The 16,340-nt window shown below is 40.4% G+C and overlaps 1 protein-coding gene across 7 annotated transcripts in view; it reads left to right on the top strand.

Annotated features, from left to right (window-relative positions):
• Nucleotides 1-16,340, top strand: part of ANO4 (anoctamin 4) — a 458,290-nt gene that overhangs the window by 336,904 nt on the left and 105,046 nt on the right. For all 7 annotated transcript variants that reach the window (XM_082419367.1, XM_082419366.1, XM_082419364.1 and 4 more), the window contains 3 exons: nt 7,323-7,429; nt 13,485-13,540; nt 15,847-15,968. In XM_082419367.1, coding sequence (XP_082275493.1) covers nt 7,323-7,429; nt 13,485-13,540; nt 15,847-15,968 — 285 coding nt within the window. The remainder of the gene's footprint in view (nt 1-7,322; nt 7,430-13,484; nt 13,541-15,846; nt 15,969-16,340) is intronic.

Below are 16,340 nucleotides of genomic sequence, written 5' to 3'. Positions count from 1 at the left end.
CAAACGAATGCACATAGTTGTTGTACTTCATTTGTAATGATAGTTTGACTAGGTATAGAAATCCTTTTCCCTTAGAATTTTTAAAGTCTTGATCCTTTGATTCTAAAACTCAATATTGCCACTGAGAACTTCAAAAACATTCCAGTTCCTAATTCCCTCTATGTAACTTGTTTTCTCCTCTGTGGAAGCTTGTACGATCATTTCTTTGTCCCCCGTGTTCTGAAATATCATAGTTATGTATCTTGATGTGGCTCTGTGGTCATCTATTGTACTGGTCCCTTTCAACTTGACTACTCTTATCTTTCAGTTCACAGAAATTTTCTTGAATAATTCTTGAATTTTGTGGATGAGTTGTTCTTCTCCTTCTAGAATTCTTATTTTTCAGATATTGGACTTCCTGAACTGAGACTCTCACATCCTTATCTTTCCTCTCCATTTGTTATCTATACCTTTTTGCCCTGGGAGATTTCTACAACTTATTTTCAAATTCTTCTATTGAGCTTTAATTTCTGCTCTCATTTTGTTTTAGTTTCAAAGGACTATTTTATTCTCATAAGGTTCTAGCTTTTTAAGATCATATTTTGAGCTTTTTTCACAATTGCATTATCTTCTTAACTCTCTGAACATAGTGATTTTTTAAATTGAGGTATAATTGACATATAACACAGTAGTTTCAGGTGTACAGTATAATGATTATTTGTATATACTGCAAAATGATCACCACAATAAGTCTAGTTAACATCCATCACCATACATAGTTACCAATTTTTTTTCTTGTGATAACTTTTAAGATTTACCCTTAGCAACTTTCAGATATGCAATACAGTATTATTAACTAAAGACACCATGCTGTACATTACTTCCCCATAACTTATTTTATAGGTGCAAGTTTGTACCCTTTGATCCCCTTCATCAACTTTGTCCACCCCCACCCTCAGTAACCACCAGTTTGTTCATTTGTTCTCCGAATCTAGGAGCTTGTTTTCTTTTTTAGATTCCATGTATAAGCAAGATCATAGGTTATTGGTCTGTCTTCCTCTGACTTACTTCACTTAGCATAATGCCCTCGGTGTTCATCCATGTCGTCACATGGCAAGATTTCCTTCTTTTTTATGTCTGAGTTATATATATACAACACCACATTTTCTTTATTATTTCTTCCTCTTTAAGGAAGAACCAGACCATGTATGAGCATTTAGACCATTGAAAGGTGTTTGGGCTTTATTCAAAAATCGGTGGGATGTCATTGAAGAGCTTTAAGCAGAAGAGGGATAAGATTTTATTTATGTTTTAAAAGATCATTGCCTCATAGATTCATAGAGAATGAACTAAAGGGAGAAAGAGTGAAATTAGAATAGTCAGGCGGCTATTGCAGTAGTCCTGGAAACAGCTTTGAAGCAAGAAGTGTGAGAAAGGATCAGATTCAGGATAACATTTGGGAAGAGGAACCCAAAGAACTTGATTGGATATCGGATATGAGAGACAGAGGATCAAAGATATATTTCAAGTTTGTGACTTGAGAAATTGGGTGCATAGTAGTGCCATTTTTTAAGATGGAAAAGACCAGGGAGAGAGCAAGTTTTTCTTTGACAAGGGTGCAGATCAAAAGTTCTGTCTGGGACATGTTCGGTTTGAGTTGTCTCTTAGACTGCAAATGTGATCTCAAATAGACGATTGGACACTATATCCAACTGCCTACCAACTAGGTTTAGTAATCTATCTCAATAATTTATCGTCTCGCTTTGTGACTGTCTAACCCTGTCCTTGGGCAGTTAAGGCATTATGACCCTCATTTTCCTGACAGATTACTGTGTTTCAGAGAGCCTCAGTGACCTCCCAAAACCACACAGCTAAAGTAGAAGAGCAGGACTTGAATTCAGGTCTCCAGGCAACCTGTATATGGACCTGGAGGGCACGCTCACCCCTCGCCCAGTTTCCTGCTCCAGTTTCTGTAGTCAAAGGGGGATGCAAGATAAGGACCCCATCATTAGGCTCTGCCTGCATACTCGAAGTGTCGTCCACAGTTTAGGCAATTGTTTATCTGCACTGTCAATATCAGTTAGCTCCCAGCCACATGTGGCTGTTTAAATTTTAATCAGTTTGAATTAAAGTAAAAATTCACGTTCTCAATTACACTAGCCACAGTTCAGGTGCTTAATAGATACATATGACCAGTGGCTACCATATTGGATAGCACAGATATAGAACATTTTCATTATCTTAGAAATTTTTATCCAATGGTACTGGACTCTAGCTAATTCAAACTAAAGTAATTGTGAAGACAGTGTAGTCTTATCCTCATAGCTGTGGCCTAAGAGGAAAGTTTAGGAAAAAGAAATGAGGTGTTATCTGCTTTAAAAGTGGCACGCTTCATAAGCTGATTTTATACCCGGCTCTAACAAGCACCTTTCCCCAGTTCACACCCTTGAATGCTGGCGTGTTTCTCATTTTATCGAGTAGGAACATATAAGAAAGGAGCTGGGTTCTTTCCACTTTTGCAGTCCCCTAATCAAAATACATGCGTACATAACATCCACGTCCCTTCCCTCCCTCCACCCACCTCCATGTGTAACACCCTCACACGCAGTGCTTTGCACAGAGCAAACAGAATGCTTGCCTGCTAAACAATCAGCATATTGTGATACTCTACAACATTGCTGTGGACAGTTGGCCACAGGAGAACATATCAGTAAAGAGCAAATAACCACAGCCCCGGGAGGTCTGGAGTTAAACCTCAGTTTCACAGCGTTTTCCTTTTCTACTTCATCCCTCCTCGAGTAAAGGAGGTCAGAGCCTTCCCAGGTAAAAACCAAGAGCTGTTCTCCTCCAGGGAAGGCAGGAGGGTAGAGGTCCTGGAGGGGGTCAGCGGGAGCTTCAGGCTCAGGTCTGCCCATTACTTAGTGAGCAGGGCCTTCCTCATAGGGCAAGGTGGAAGCATTCAGAAAGCCCCCTTCACACACATGCACACAGGCAGACCTTTCAGCAGTTCCTTTTACAAAAGAATGGGAAGATTTGGAGCAAGGCATTTGGGGATTTTTTTTTAATTAATTAATTATTTATTTATTTATTTTTGGCTGTGTTGGGTCTTTGTTGCTGCATGCGGGCTTTCTCTAGTTGTGGTGAGTGGGGGGCTACTCTTCGCTGTGGTGCGCAGGCTTCTCATTGTGGTGGCTTCTCTTGTTGCGGAGCACGGGCTCTAGGCGCGTGGGCTTCAGTAGTTGTGGCATGTGGGCTCCGTTGTTGTGGCTCGCAGGCTCTAGAGCGCAGGCTCATTAGCTGCGGTGCACGGGCTTGGTTGCTCCGCGGCATGTGGGATCTTCCTGGACCAGGGCTCGAACCCGTGTCCCCTGCATTGGCAGGTGGATTCTCAACCACTGCGCCACCAGGGAAGCCCGGCATTTGGTTTTTTAACCCTTTCTCAACACCTGCTGGTTGTATGACTTTGGGCATGTTACAGAATTCCTCCAAGCGGTAGGATAAGGAGATAGATGTTTAGAGCCTTAATCATATAGTTGATCCTCCACCAATTCAGCAGTTTATTCCCCTCCTCACCACTGCGGGTGAAAGTAAGAATGACCTAGAACAGAAATTGCATTTTCCCTTTAAATTTTCTTTTTTCTAATATTTCAGGGTTTTTTATAGGTAGTACTTACTTATGATAAAAATGTCTTAAGTGTGTACAGTGATGTTTCCTTCCTACCTTCCCAGTCACCTAGTCCTTCCCAGAGGCAAGCAGTCTTTCCAGATGTTTATATGTCCTTCCATAGTCATTCTATGCATGCACCAGCAAACATACATGTCAACACATATATCTATGTACTCCTTTACATGTATATGTTTTCCTCTTGGACACAAATAGCTGTATGACTGTTTTGAACCTTATTTTTGCCCTGTAGTATCTTGGAGATTTTTTATATCTACGCTGAGCATCCTTAATCTCTTTACAGCTGCAGTGTTCTGTTGTAGAGTTGTACCATTATTTGTTTATCCTCTCCTCCGCTGGTGAATTATTTAGGTCATTTCCAGAGGTTTGCTATTATAACCCATGCCACAATGAACATTCTTGTACATCTGTCACTTTGCACATGGGTGAGCATACTTGTAGAATAAATTTCCAGAGAGGAATTGCTAGATCAGAGGAGATGTGATGAGGCTATATGAATAATTTTGATAGACCTGGTCAAGATGCCCTCATACAATTTGTACTTGTTTGCTGCCCAGCAGCAGTGTGTGAAAGCGGAGCTGAGTTTCTAAGCCTGGGTGGAACCCTCATACCTCAGAGACTGAACACCAAGTCTTCCATTTCCCAAAACAGCTCCACTTACATGGTGTTTGTGTGTGATTTCATTTGAAGAGGGTTGTTTTGTAAGTGGCTAAGAAAAGCTTGAGAACCGTGATGTAGGAAGTCATCACTGTTCTTTCTCTTAGCCCTCCAGTTTGAAGGAGTGACAGAGAAAATGAGATTGCTCCACACCCTACAAGAAGATCCTTAGACAAGTAACGTGGAGAGAATAGTTCATATGGTAGCTGGAACGATGGAGTGGGTAGAAAGATTTCCAGGAAGCAGAAATAGAGTCCAAGGTATAATGAGATGAGAGTTAGTCTCATAGGCCCCCACTTTAGCTGGGGTTCTCCAGAAGATCTCATTTGTTCTCATTTGAGCCAACTTTAAGGGCTTATCATATGCCAAACCCCGTACCAGTACTGGAAATAGAGATGCACATGGTCGGTCCCTGCTCTGAAGAAGCTCTTACAGAGAAGACAGTCATGTAGGCAGACAGGTTCTATATAATGTTATAGAAACAACAGCAATGGTGACAGCTAACCCTGAGAGCTGATTAAATGCCAGACTCAGGCTCAGCAGTGCTCCTCATCTCACCTAATTCTGCAGAAACCCTATGAAAATGATTACAGTGCTATCCCATTTCACAGATGAGGAAACCAAGACCCAGGGAAGTTGAGGGACAGTCCCAACACCACACAGTAAGTGGCAAAGCTGGGGTTCAGGCTGAGGTCTGTCTCACTTCAAAGTCTTAAGGGAAAGTGGGCGTGATGCTGAAGCTAAAATTTCATCTCTCTCCTTCATGAAATGGTTTTCTGCTCCCTTCTCTTTTCGTAGCACCACATTACTCTTCAGGGTGCGCGTGGGGGAATCCGGGAAGACCCCCGCAGGGAGATGTGACCTGAGCTGAGGCTCTAAGGATAAGTAGAAACAAGGAGAGCATTCCCAGCAGAGCAGCTCTTGGGCTGATCCCCAGGAGAGCCAACCTCCAGGAGTCAGAAGTTTCTGCCCCAGGGAGGCAAGTGAGTGGCATGGATAAGATGACAGCCTCTGGAGCCAGACTGCCTGAGTTCAGATCCTGGCTCTGACCCTTACTGAGTGACTTGGGTGCATCACTTAACCTCTCTGGTTCTTCACCCGTAACATGGGGCTATACAGTACTGACCTCCCGGCTTATTATAAGCATGGAATGAGTTACCATATCTGGAGCTTAGAATAGTGCCTGGCAGCACATGTTCTATATATTTGTTCTCACTGTAGAATCTCCAGGATCCAGGTACAACCTAGATGTAAAGAAGAGGAAAACAAAATTATGAAGTTCGCCTGTGGTGCTTATTATAGAGAACTGTTACATGAGCTCCCAAAATGTAATGGGGTGCTATCAAAAAAAGAAGGAAGTGGAAAACCATTTAATGGAGGGGGGGGACATGCGCTTTTAGCCCAGAATTGTCTTGTCAAGCGTGGTCATGCTTATCAGCTTTCAGTTATCTGAAATTGTGAGTCAAAAATGGGCTTTTTTATTTGTTGTCTACTTCTTTATGACATCTTTATTGGTATTAAAGTGTAGTGGTCTGTCTCAAGGTGAAAAAGCAGAAGAGGATAAAATAAAAGGAACCGCATTTGATGTAACTCTTAGTTTTCCCCTCTTCCTCTTTGATGCCATAAAATGTTTTCAGAAAACCCTAGAGAAGATGTAAGATAAATGCTGCAGCTTTCTCATTTACCCACATAGCATTTATCTCTCCTCCACCAAGTCAAATTACTTTTTTCTGAGAACAATATAACAGAATACAAGAGAAGTAGAAATGAGAGGAAAGTCCTTCTCCAAGAAATCGGTCCATGTGATTTACATTTTGTCTTCATATTCTCTGGCCTTTTTCTCCTTTACCCCAAACTCACATTCCCATTTCTATTCCCAAGCCAAACCCCATGCTTGGACAGCCCTTTCTCCAGGCCAGTTTTATCTCCGAATGATTTGAGCAACACCTAAGAATTCATCTTCTTGGGAAAAGAAATTTTAATAGAGAAAGAGGAGAGAGTACTGAACTCTTTGGGTGGCAGAAGTGCAGTTGGAGGGGTGGCGAGACTTGCTGAGGAAGGTGACTTTTGAGTTGGATTTTGAGGGCGATGGCTGCTACCATTGATAAGCCTTGCATGGTGTCCAATTCATGCAAAAGTACCAAATAAAAGTCTGCTGAGTTAATAAACTTTATAATTTATGAAGCAATTATACTTTCCCAGTATCTCTAATATTCTACCATTTAACACGTTCTTGAGGGGGGAAGACTTGGCCACTTCATGCTGCATTGTACGGTCCTGGAAGCTCTATCTGTTACCTGGAAAACCTCTCAGTAGGGTAGGAACACCTACTGGGAACTCAGTGTTGTGGGGGGTGTGTGTGTGTGTATGAGTCCTGTGAGAAACTGCAGAGGCTGGGTGGGCCCTTGGCTGAGAGAGCAGCAATCTTAAGTACATGCTGTAGAAGAGAGGGGGGCCCCTTCCAGGAGAGGAGGAACGCGGGAAAGGAACGAAGAGAGGCGATTTCTAGAGACTCGCCTCTGACCTCACCCCTGAGCCAGGCCAGAGCTCATTACCTAACTCTTGTGTCTTTCACCCAAACCAGTTTCAGATATTAAAATTCCTGAAAATGACATGGGAGGGGATGAGGTAGATGACAAAAGGAGATAAAAACAAAATGAATTTTTAGTTGAATTTATCTAATGACCTTACTGAGAAAAAAAAAAAAACAAGATATGAGGCTTAGCCTCGGTATTAGTTGAAAGTTACTTAATTTCATTTAGCTCCAGCTCTTTCCTGACATAATGGTGTGAATGTTCTCAGGAGGCTGAGAACCAAACTGCTGAGATTTGTAAGCCTCTTGCCTCTGGTGTGATCTCTGGGGGCTCTCATGCTGTTCCAGACATACCCTCTCTGTGACAGATGGAAGACACCTCTATCTAAGTCACACCAAATTATATCAAAGATTAGCTCCCTTGCCTCCAATTAATCCTCAACTTGTGCTTTCAATCTGTGTGTGCAGCTTCATCATACACAACAAAGACACTTTCTTCAACAATGCCACGAGAAGTAGAATTGTACATCATATTTTACAAAGACTAAAGTATGAAGAAGGAAAAAACAAAATTGGTAAGTAGTATATTAGTATAACAAGCTACCTCTGATTTGGGGGACTACAGACTCTTTCCTTTGGTTTTATTAAGTTGATATCAGTTCTAGAAATGCTCATCATTCATAAAGCCTCTAACTGCGTACTCCCTTGATGGATAACTGAGAAGTGTAAAATCTTAATAGAATCCTTAGATCGCTTTTTAAAAAAACAACATGGCATCTCCTTTATCTAAGATCATGGAGAAGTGCTCTCAGTTCAACAAATATGTAAGGAGCGCCCATTATGTGCCAGGTACTGGGTGAGGTGTTGGGGAGATACGCATAGGTTCAAGGAGTTGAAAACAGACAGTAAAGAATTAAATACAATACATAACATGAAGAAATGGAAATGGATGATGTTTCCGAGATAGACTGCTACAGGGTGGGTGTGAGTTCAAGCCGAGATGGATGGAGTGGTCAGGGAAAGCTTTTCTGAGAAGCTGAATCTGCACTGAAACCTGAATGACAAGAGGGAGCCAGTGTGGGAAGATGGAGAAGCAGGTGTTCCAGGCACAGGGAGCAGCAAGGGCAGAGCAGGGCTGTCACACATAAGTAAATCCTCCGAATAATCGCCTCCCCCAGTAAATAACCTCCACGCATTATATTTGGGGCATTTGTTTGAGAGTCCTTCCATAATATATGACCAAATAGCCTTCCTTATTAAACAGATTACTATATATCAGGAGGATTTGGGTGGCTTTGTTTTGGGTATCTCTGTCCCAGTGAGATTTTTATCAATACTTTGAAGAATGACCTATATCAGTCAGGGTCTCATCAGGACACAAAAGCCACACAGAATTTGAACAGGGAAAGTTAATATAAATAACTAACTGTGACAGAGGCTTGGAGTTAATGGAGGATTGGCTAGTAAAGGGTAAGAAGAACTCTAAAAATAGAAGAATAGCAAATATTAGGAGCCGCCACCACCCCTACAAAGACTCCCCACAACAAAGCTGAGACGTAGACCTTGTTGGAAAGGGTGCAGCTGTGGTTCACTAGGTGGCAGAGCAGTTTGCTGGGGGTTCTGTGCCAGTAGGACTCTCTGCGAACCTGCCATCTCAAGTACTGGGAGAAGCTGCCTGGAGGGGTTCCAAGGAAGCCATTCATTGGGAGGTGTTGCACCAGCGTTATTACTCTGTGAAGCTGTTCAGGGGGACACCCGCCCTTAAGGAGGTGCCAGGGCTGCTGGCCCCCATGCACTGCAGGTGCTGGATCCCACAGAAGCTATGAGCTGCAGAAGCCTACTGGGAGGGGCATGCTAGTACCAGGAGGACAAACTCCTTCCTCCCCCATTGTCCCTCCAGTGCCTTCTGCTGACAAAGCTTAACGTTGTACCACCTGGCAAAGGAGAAATATTTACAAGGTCCAGCTCCATTATTGCAAAGCAGGCAGTGAACCTGTATTTGGAGCTAAGGGGCAATAAATTGATAACTGGCACAGAGCCTAAACAGTCTTCTCGTCAGGCTTTCAGGTGGGGTGGAGGCTGGAAGGGTGCATTATGTTAGTCATTGGAGTCAGATCCTAATAGATCTCAGTGATCTGGCAATCTCGGCCACATCCAAAAGATGGCATTTAATAGTTTGTAAATGTGAAGTGCTGCGCTCAAACTCAGCGAAACAGCTACCCTGATACCGTGTGGGAGAAATGTTGCTCAACACATCATGAAGAGGGATAGACTTGGGAGGTTGTTGAATGCAAGTGTGAGTCACTAGTATGCCGAAGCTGCAAAAAACTACTTTGATCCCAAACTGCATAAATTAAAATACTATAGGGAGAAACAGATACCTAGTCCAGATCTGAATACACCTGGAATCATATGTTCAGTGAGTCAATGTAGGTGGGTATGAAGTTGAACCTGATTTAGGGCTTTCTTGACTTCGATGGGGTTGTAGGTTAGCACGTTCTCATATTCTCTGCAGCAGTCACCCATCCTTGGGACACATTCCCCCACCCCACCCCACCCCAGTAATGTCCTCCATGGCCATTCTAGCTCCAAGGATTTCCTCTTCTGAATTCCAATGGCAATTATTTTTGCAGTGTCTATTTGACAATCATGTACAACTCTTCTTTCATTACACTGAATTATTTACTTTCAATGGCATTATGAAAATTCTACCAACTAAAGAGAACCACTGTTGACATTTTTGTGTACCAAATAACTTAAGTATCACATTAATTACTCTTTTCATCTTTATACCCCATTTGTCCACGTGATTTTTTTTAACAAACTTAGGATGTGCTATACATACTTTTATCATACTTTTCTTGGTTAACATCATATCAGGAACATGCTAGAAAACAAGTGGAAGTGAAATGATTATGGCAGTAGCTATTCTGGATTATTTCATAACATGTAAATAATTTTTAAAAGCAGTCCCTTCACTAATATTGGTAGTATAATACCAGCACACCTCACAACTCCTTATAACATACTAGGGTGTTGAAAATCTGCAGCTAAAAACTGCTAATCTAGATAATAAGCTCCTCAATTTTAAATAAGTTGCCTTATTCACCTTTGTACCATCATTGCCTAGCACAGTATCTGGCATATAGGAGGAGTGCTTGTTGAACTGAATTGAAAATCTTTTAAACATGATCAATGTCTAACCATCAGCATTCTTACACAATCAAAGACTGTGTACAGTGAGGCCATATAGCAATTATTGTGCTTAACTTTTGCATCTCAAAATGTGGGCTATTTTTACAACTAGTCAAGATGGAGACAGAAAAGGGGCAAAGACAATAATTTTTAAATGTTTTGAAAAAACACGAGAAGTGTAGTATTGTTACTAGTAAGAAATGATCGTTGTAAAAGTTTCTCTCATTTGATGAAAGAAGGAGAATTCTCTTCAAGAACCCCAGTGATTTGAAAATCAGTAATGACGAACTGAAAAAATATCTGGTTAGAAATGACCGATCTCAGAATAAATTACTAACCCAAGATCAGACATTATGCTGAAAAATACAGAGTAGAACTATAAATGCTCTGTTGACCCAATGTTTCATTATCATCTTTGGTTTCATAAATAAAAGAAATAACATGTTAGAAGAAAATTTAATTTATTGATAGAATTAATGTTTATCCTGTGTTATTTTCTGCCTGAAACTCTTTCTGAAAGTGGCATCTTGCATGAGCCAACATTGATTAGAAATAATACAAAAATACTGTTTGGAAACATGATTTATAAGGGTATTTCAGTGGAGCAAAGGTTACCACTATGTAAGTTTTTCAGTTTCACTCTGAGTTTATTACAACTCTGAAAATCAAACCTAGTGAAATCCATTTTCAAAATAGAGTAATTAATAGATCAACAAAGATTTATTTAACAATATAAGTGCATAAAATAAATCTTGAGATGAAGTCATATTTTCAAAACTGGTGCTCAAAGGGGAAGTTAGTAAGGTGATAGATTTTAAATATTAACTACTTTCTTACTTTTCAGGTCTGTGATAAATTATCATAAATTTACAAAGCTCATCATGAGAAGTCTCTTATTAGGTCCCCATGAATCTTATTTTTTCTATTATTCTGGGATATTTGAAAGTTATTGATGATATATGTAGAATTCTTGATAGAGGCTCCAGAAAATCAAAGCTTTCTACATAATCATTTATTCATTCATTACAAAGGTATTTATTGAGGGCCTCCTGTGTGCTAGACAAAATACAAAGCCCTATGGATATTTGTATTTCAGATGCTTTTCTTAGACATTTAGTGTTAATGTCAAAGCATCTTAAAATACATTTAATCATGTTACCATGATTAAAAATACCTAAACATTAATTGACCCTCCATCAATAAAAAATGAATCAGTGCATGTTCCATTTTCCAGTTAGGCTAAGCCTCTGGACTCTAATTAGGATCTAAAGCATGGAGAGTACTCATCTATAAGCCACTTGAGAGACATCTTCCAGTCATCTTCTTTGAAGTACATTTTAGGAAGTAGTATTATTCTTGATCTGAAAGAAACTTTAAAGATCAAAACATTATACTTCCACTTCCGGCCAAGATGGAGTAATAGGCACAAGATTTGCTCTCCCACCTGAAACAATCAAAAAAGGAAAAACAAAAATGTATGAGACAACTATTTTCAAGACACTGAACATTGGGCAGTCAAGAACAGGGAAGCCTGAGGACAGAAAACAAATGAGGTGAGCCCTACAATTGCCCCAGCTTACTACAGTGAGATGGTTTCTAGACAGCAACACAGGGAAAAAGAATCCAGGCAGCACCTGGTAGACTCCCTGAGTTGAAAAGATGTTGCCGAGAGTCCAGGGAGACCAAGGCAGCCAGAGTTCACAGGACAACGTACCAGAAAGCAGAGAGCTTCCCAGAGAACCCTGAAGATCTGCAGAGGGCCACCTCAAGTATTTAGCAGAGTACCGATTAGTACACACATCAGGAAACTACCCAAGGCCAGAGAAAGAGCAATCCAAAAGGACTTCCAATGAGATTGAACACCTCATAATTCACAAAGCATTATGGTCTGAAAATCCCAGTCCAAAATTCAGAAGTTGACATTAAATTTAAAACGCAAGACCTAATTTTTTTGCTGCCTGCAAAAAAACACTCTTTAAAGACACAAATAGGTTAAAAGTAAAAGGATCAAAAATATATATATAGCACACTAACCATAAGAAAGCTGAAGTGGCTATATTGATATCAGACAAAATAGATTTCAGAGCAAAGACTATTACCAGGGATAAAGACGGCCGCCTTACAGTGAGGAGGAGTCAGTTCATCTGGAGGACATAACAATCCTAAATGTTTATACGCTTAATAACAGAGCTTCAAACTACATGAAGCAAGAACTGCTGAGAGAAATAGGCAAGTCCATAATTATACTCAGGTTTCAATACCCGTTTTTCAATAATTAATAGAACAAGTAGACAGAAAATCAGTAGGGGTTAGAAGAACTGAACAAACATTACAGTGCAATTAACTTAATTGATCTTTTAGACCACTTTACCACCAACAGTAGAATACCCGGTTTTTTAAGTGCACGCAGAACATTACCAAGAGACCATACCTGGGGACATAAAACAAGACTTAATAATTCTTTGACCACAATGGAATTAAATTAGACATCAGTAAGACCATCTCTGGAAAATTTACAAATATTTAAAACTAAATAATATATTTTTAAATAACTCATAGGTGAAAGAAGTCAAAAGGGAAATCAGAAAGTTGCTATATTCAATGAAAACACAGTATATCAAAAAGTGTGCAGTACTTAGGGAGAAATTTATAGCACTATATGCCTATACAGGAAAAGAAATGTCCCAAATTAATGACCTCTCCTTCCACCTTAAGAAACTAGTGGGGGGAAAGGAAATTAAATCTAAAGTAATCTAGAGTAGGTAGATGAAAGGAAATAATAAAAATCAGAGAAGAAATCAATGAAATGGAAAACAGAAAAAAATAGAGAAAATCAATGAAACCAAAAGCTGGTTCTTTGAAAAAACTTCATAAACCTGTGGTGGACACACCCTAGGGTGACTCCCCAATGTGGAGTCCCTTCCCCTTAAGTGTGGGTGGAAACTGTGGCTTATATCTAACCAATAAAACATTGCAAATCCACAAATCCAATACCCCTCTCCCATTTTATGGATGAGAAAATTGAGGCCTGAGGACAAGAGGACTTTCCAAAGTCATCCCACTAGTCTAATGCAGAGGAGTTACGTTTGTCCATATTAAAGCTTCTGGATGAAAATGGGAGAGCTCCTGGTGGAAAATCATCTTTTTGGTATGATTAATTCATCCACTTCTCTCAGCACACATGCTTCTCTATGCCAAGCACCATGCTAGGTGTGCTTCACTGTTTTGTTTCTGTTTGAAAACCTGATTTTCTAGTCCTTGATTCCAGTTTCCTAGCAGATAGCAAAACTTTCTAAACTGTTGTCCCCAAGTAGTTTTGAACCACTTTTGAAAACGTAGATTGTTTTCTCCAAAAACTACCACCCTTACATTAGTCTTACATTGTGAGGATTTAAACTCAGTATTGATTCACATTGGACTTTTTTATTGTTATAGGTCTGAATCGTTTGCTTACTAATGGCTCCTATGAAGCTGCATTTCCTCTGCACGAGGTATTGTCCTGCCTTTTCTCCTTCTCTGTCAATTCCGTGTTATTAAATCAGCTTCTGGGGATAGTGATTAATTGAGTTTGTTGATATGATATTTGTTCAGAATAAATTTAATTTGTTCAGTGGGTAGTTGGGGAGGGCCTATTTGCATTGTGATATCTCTCCCCCAGCGTAGATTTATTTCTGTCTTTTTATTCTAATTGCATGAGTACTTGAATCAAAAGTCACTCAGCGTGAATTTAGAGGAATAGCTGAGGGACCCCAAGTCATAAAATTAAAGAGGCATTGAAAATTTGCATGAGGCGCCAGACCCAGGGGGAAAATGTCTCTGAAATATATAGTCTCTGCAACAAAAAATGTTATAGCTAATCCTTAGAGAGTGGGAGGAAGCCATTTTGCAAAGTCTCTAGGAACTAAAGGATGATAAATAGAAATTAATAGTATTGTACTTATTGTTGCTTAAGATGTATAAATTTTTATAGTCTCCTTATTTACTACATGGTCTTTGTCATCTCTAAGGACTTTTAGAAATGTAACTGTGATTACCCTTAACTCTGTTTCCCCCATTAGACTTTGGGTAATTTAACCCAGACTTCACTTTATATACATGGGTTTTCAGGGACGTAATTCTCATGACTGGTGAGAGATTACTGTCATTTTCATGCTCCTGAGCCCCTACTCTGTACCAGTCGCAGCACAACACAGAGAACACAAAGATAAATTTCATAGCCCATATCCTCTAGGACCTCACACAGTAGCCAGGGTGAAACTACTGTTAGAGAGATTTTCCGAAAAAGTCTTCTATGAGAAACAATGGCCAATTAAGCTTGAAGGACAGTTCCAAGTATCCCCCAATGGCAAGTCCTTCCAAAAATATACTTCTTATTTGGCTTAGGGTGTTTCTTCTCTTGATTTTAAACACCAGGAGGATGGAGAGGATGGTGTAGAATTTTTAAGCCTTTTTCATTAAGGAAACTAGAGGCTTTGGTCTGAGACCCTATTACAGACAGCCATGAAACCTTTTTGGAGTGATCCTTTTTGTGTAACAGAAGCAAACATTTTGACACAACGGTTCACACACAGGTGTTTCTGAATGTTAAAGACAGATGTCCCCAAAGCATATCATGTGGTTATTAGTTGGCATTGCCCCCCAAAAAAGGGTTTCAGTGATGACTGCATCCTCCCCATGCCCATCCCTTGCCCACGGTAAGGGCAGTGTCTGAGCAGTGGTAGGTGGACAGAAGTTTCTGTGCAGGCAAGTGGGTGGTGGGCGTGAGGGAGTCTGAGGAGATGCAGCTGTGAAACCCCAGAGTAACTCCAGGCCTTCTCTGTGGTTTTCATATCTTGCTAAAGCCCTGTATTTTATAAAAAGAGAGCTTCCAAATTAGTAATAGCAGCTGCAGTAATAACATAATCGCTCTTTTGACTTTTTGCTCTCAGTTGAACTTGATTATATTATTGGACCACATAACAACCTTCGGAGGCAGGAAGGGCAGCTCTTGTTGCCTTGTTTTATGGTAAAAATTTAAATAGAGGTTTAGAGAAATGTTAGAGTGAGTTGGTGGTTGAGCTGAGCTAGAACCTGAGTTCCTTGTCTCTCGCGCCTCTTCACTTTCCACTAAGAAAGGACTTCTCAAGTTAAAATGTCAAAAATTAGTTCACCTCCAGAAAGTACCTGTTCTATTTGTGAAACTAGCATTTCCACTAACTGAACTTAGAAACGCCCCACTCCACTGGCCCATGGTCTCTTCATTTGTTCCATGAGGAGGTTGAATTATATTTGAATTATTGTAATTTTTAGCTAACTTACCACTCTTGCATTCTAGGGTTTTCTTATAGAGAAGACCATTTGACCAGGTTACAGCTATGGCTGTTTACCAACTACTCTATCCTGAGACAAGTGGAAAAGAGAACTCATAAGTCTTGGGCATGGCCTCTGGGGCAGGATGCTCTATTCATTCAAACCACAGAAGAAACCTAATGAGGCAGATGTTGTTAGTTCCACTATGACCTGGGAATCTAAGGCTCAGAGAGTATAAGATCTCCTAGCTAAAAAGTAACAGAACTGAATTTTAACTCAGTTCAGACCTGCCTGATTCCGGCAAGCACGGGCTTTTTACTATAGGGCATCAACATCAAGATTATGTCCAGAATAACTAATCATACTGCTTTCCCTTCAATAGAATGGATCTGTTTTTTTTCTTATATCACCCCTATTGCTACTCCTGCCATAAAGGCTAATATTACTATCAGCTTTTCCTTTTGGCTTTTGTGGGTATTACCTCACCAGCAGTGGTGTTTTTATCCAGGGAAGTTACAGAAGTAAAAACTCCATTAGAACCCACGGAGCAGTAAACCACCGCCACCTGCTCTATGAGTGCTGGGCCTCCTGGGGCGTGTGGTATAAATACCAGCCTTTGGATCTTGTAAGGTGAGTTTTTAACCAGATGCAAATATAAAGCTTACACAGGCTGATGAGGGCAGACTGTCAACTGGGACAAGCCAACATTGGGGGAAAAAAAAAAAACGGTCTGAGGTGCACAGCTGACACTCAAGTCTGACTTCTTCCCAAGAGGGCAGCCTATCAGAGGACATGGGTCGTTCTTGGTAAACCTGACCTCCCTCTGATGAGAATGGTGTTTCCTCCAAAAGAGCCTTGGAAAGGGGCATGTGAGATCAGCCAGGATTCCATGAGAAGCTCATCACCCATGTTGACTATTAGGGACAAATTATCAATAACAGTTGTAGAGAGGTAACACTGCTTGCATATATTAGTGACAAATGGAATATTAGCTACTATTAT

This window comes from Balaenoptera physalus (assembly GCF_965194825.1).
Source record: "Balaenoptera physalus genome assembly, chromosome: 13".
NCBI lineage: Eukaryota > Metazoa > Chordata > Mammalia > Artiodactyla > Balaenopteridae > Balaenoptera > Balaenoptera physalus.
The sequence above is the reverse complement of the archived record's forward strand: the minus strand, read 5'-3'. Positions and strand labels throughout refer to the sequence as shown.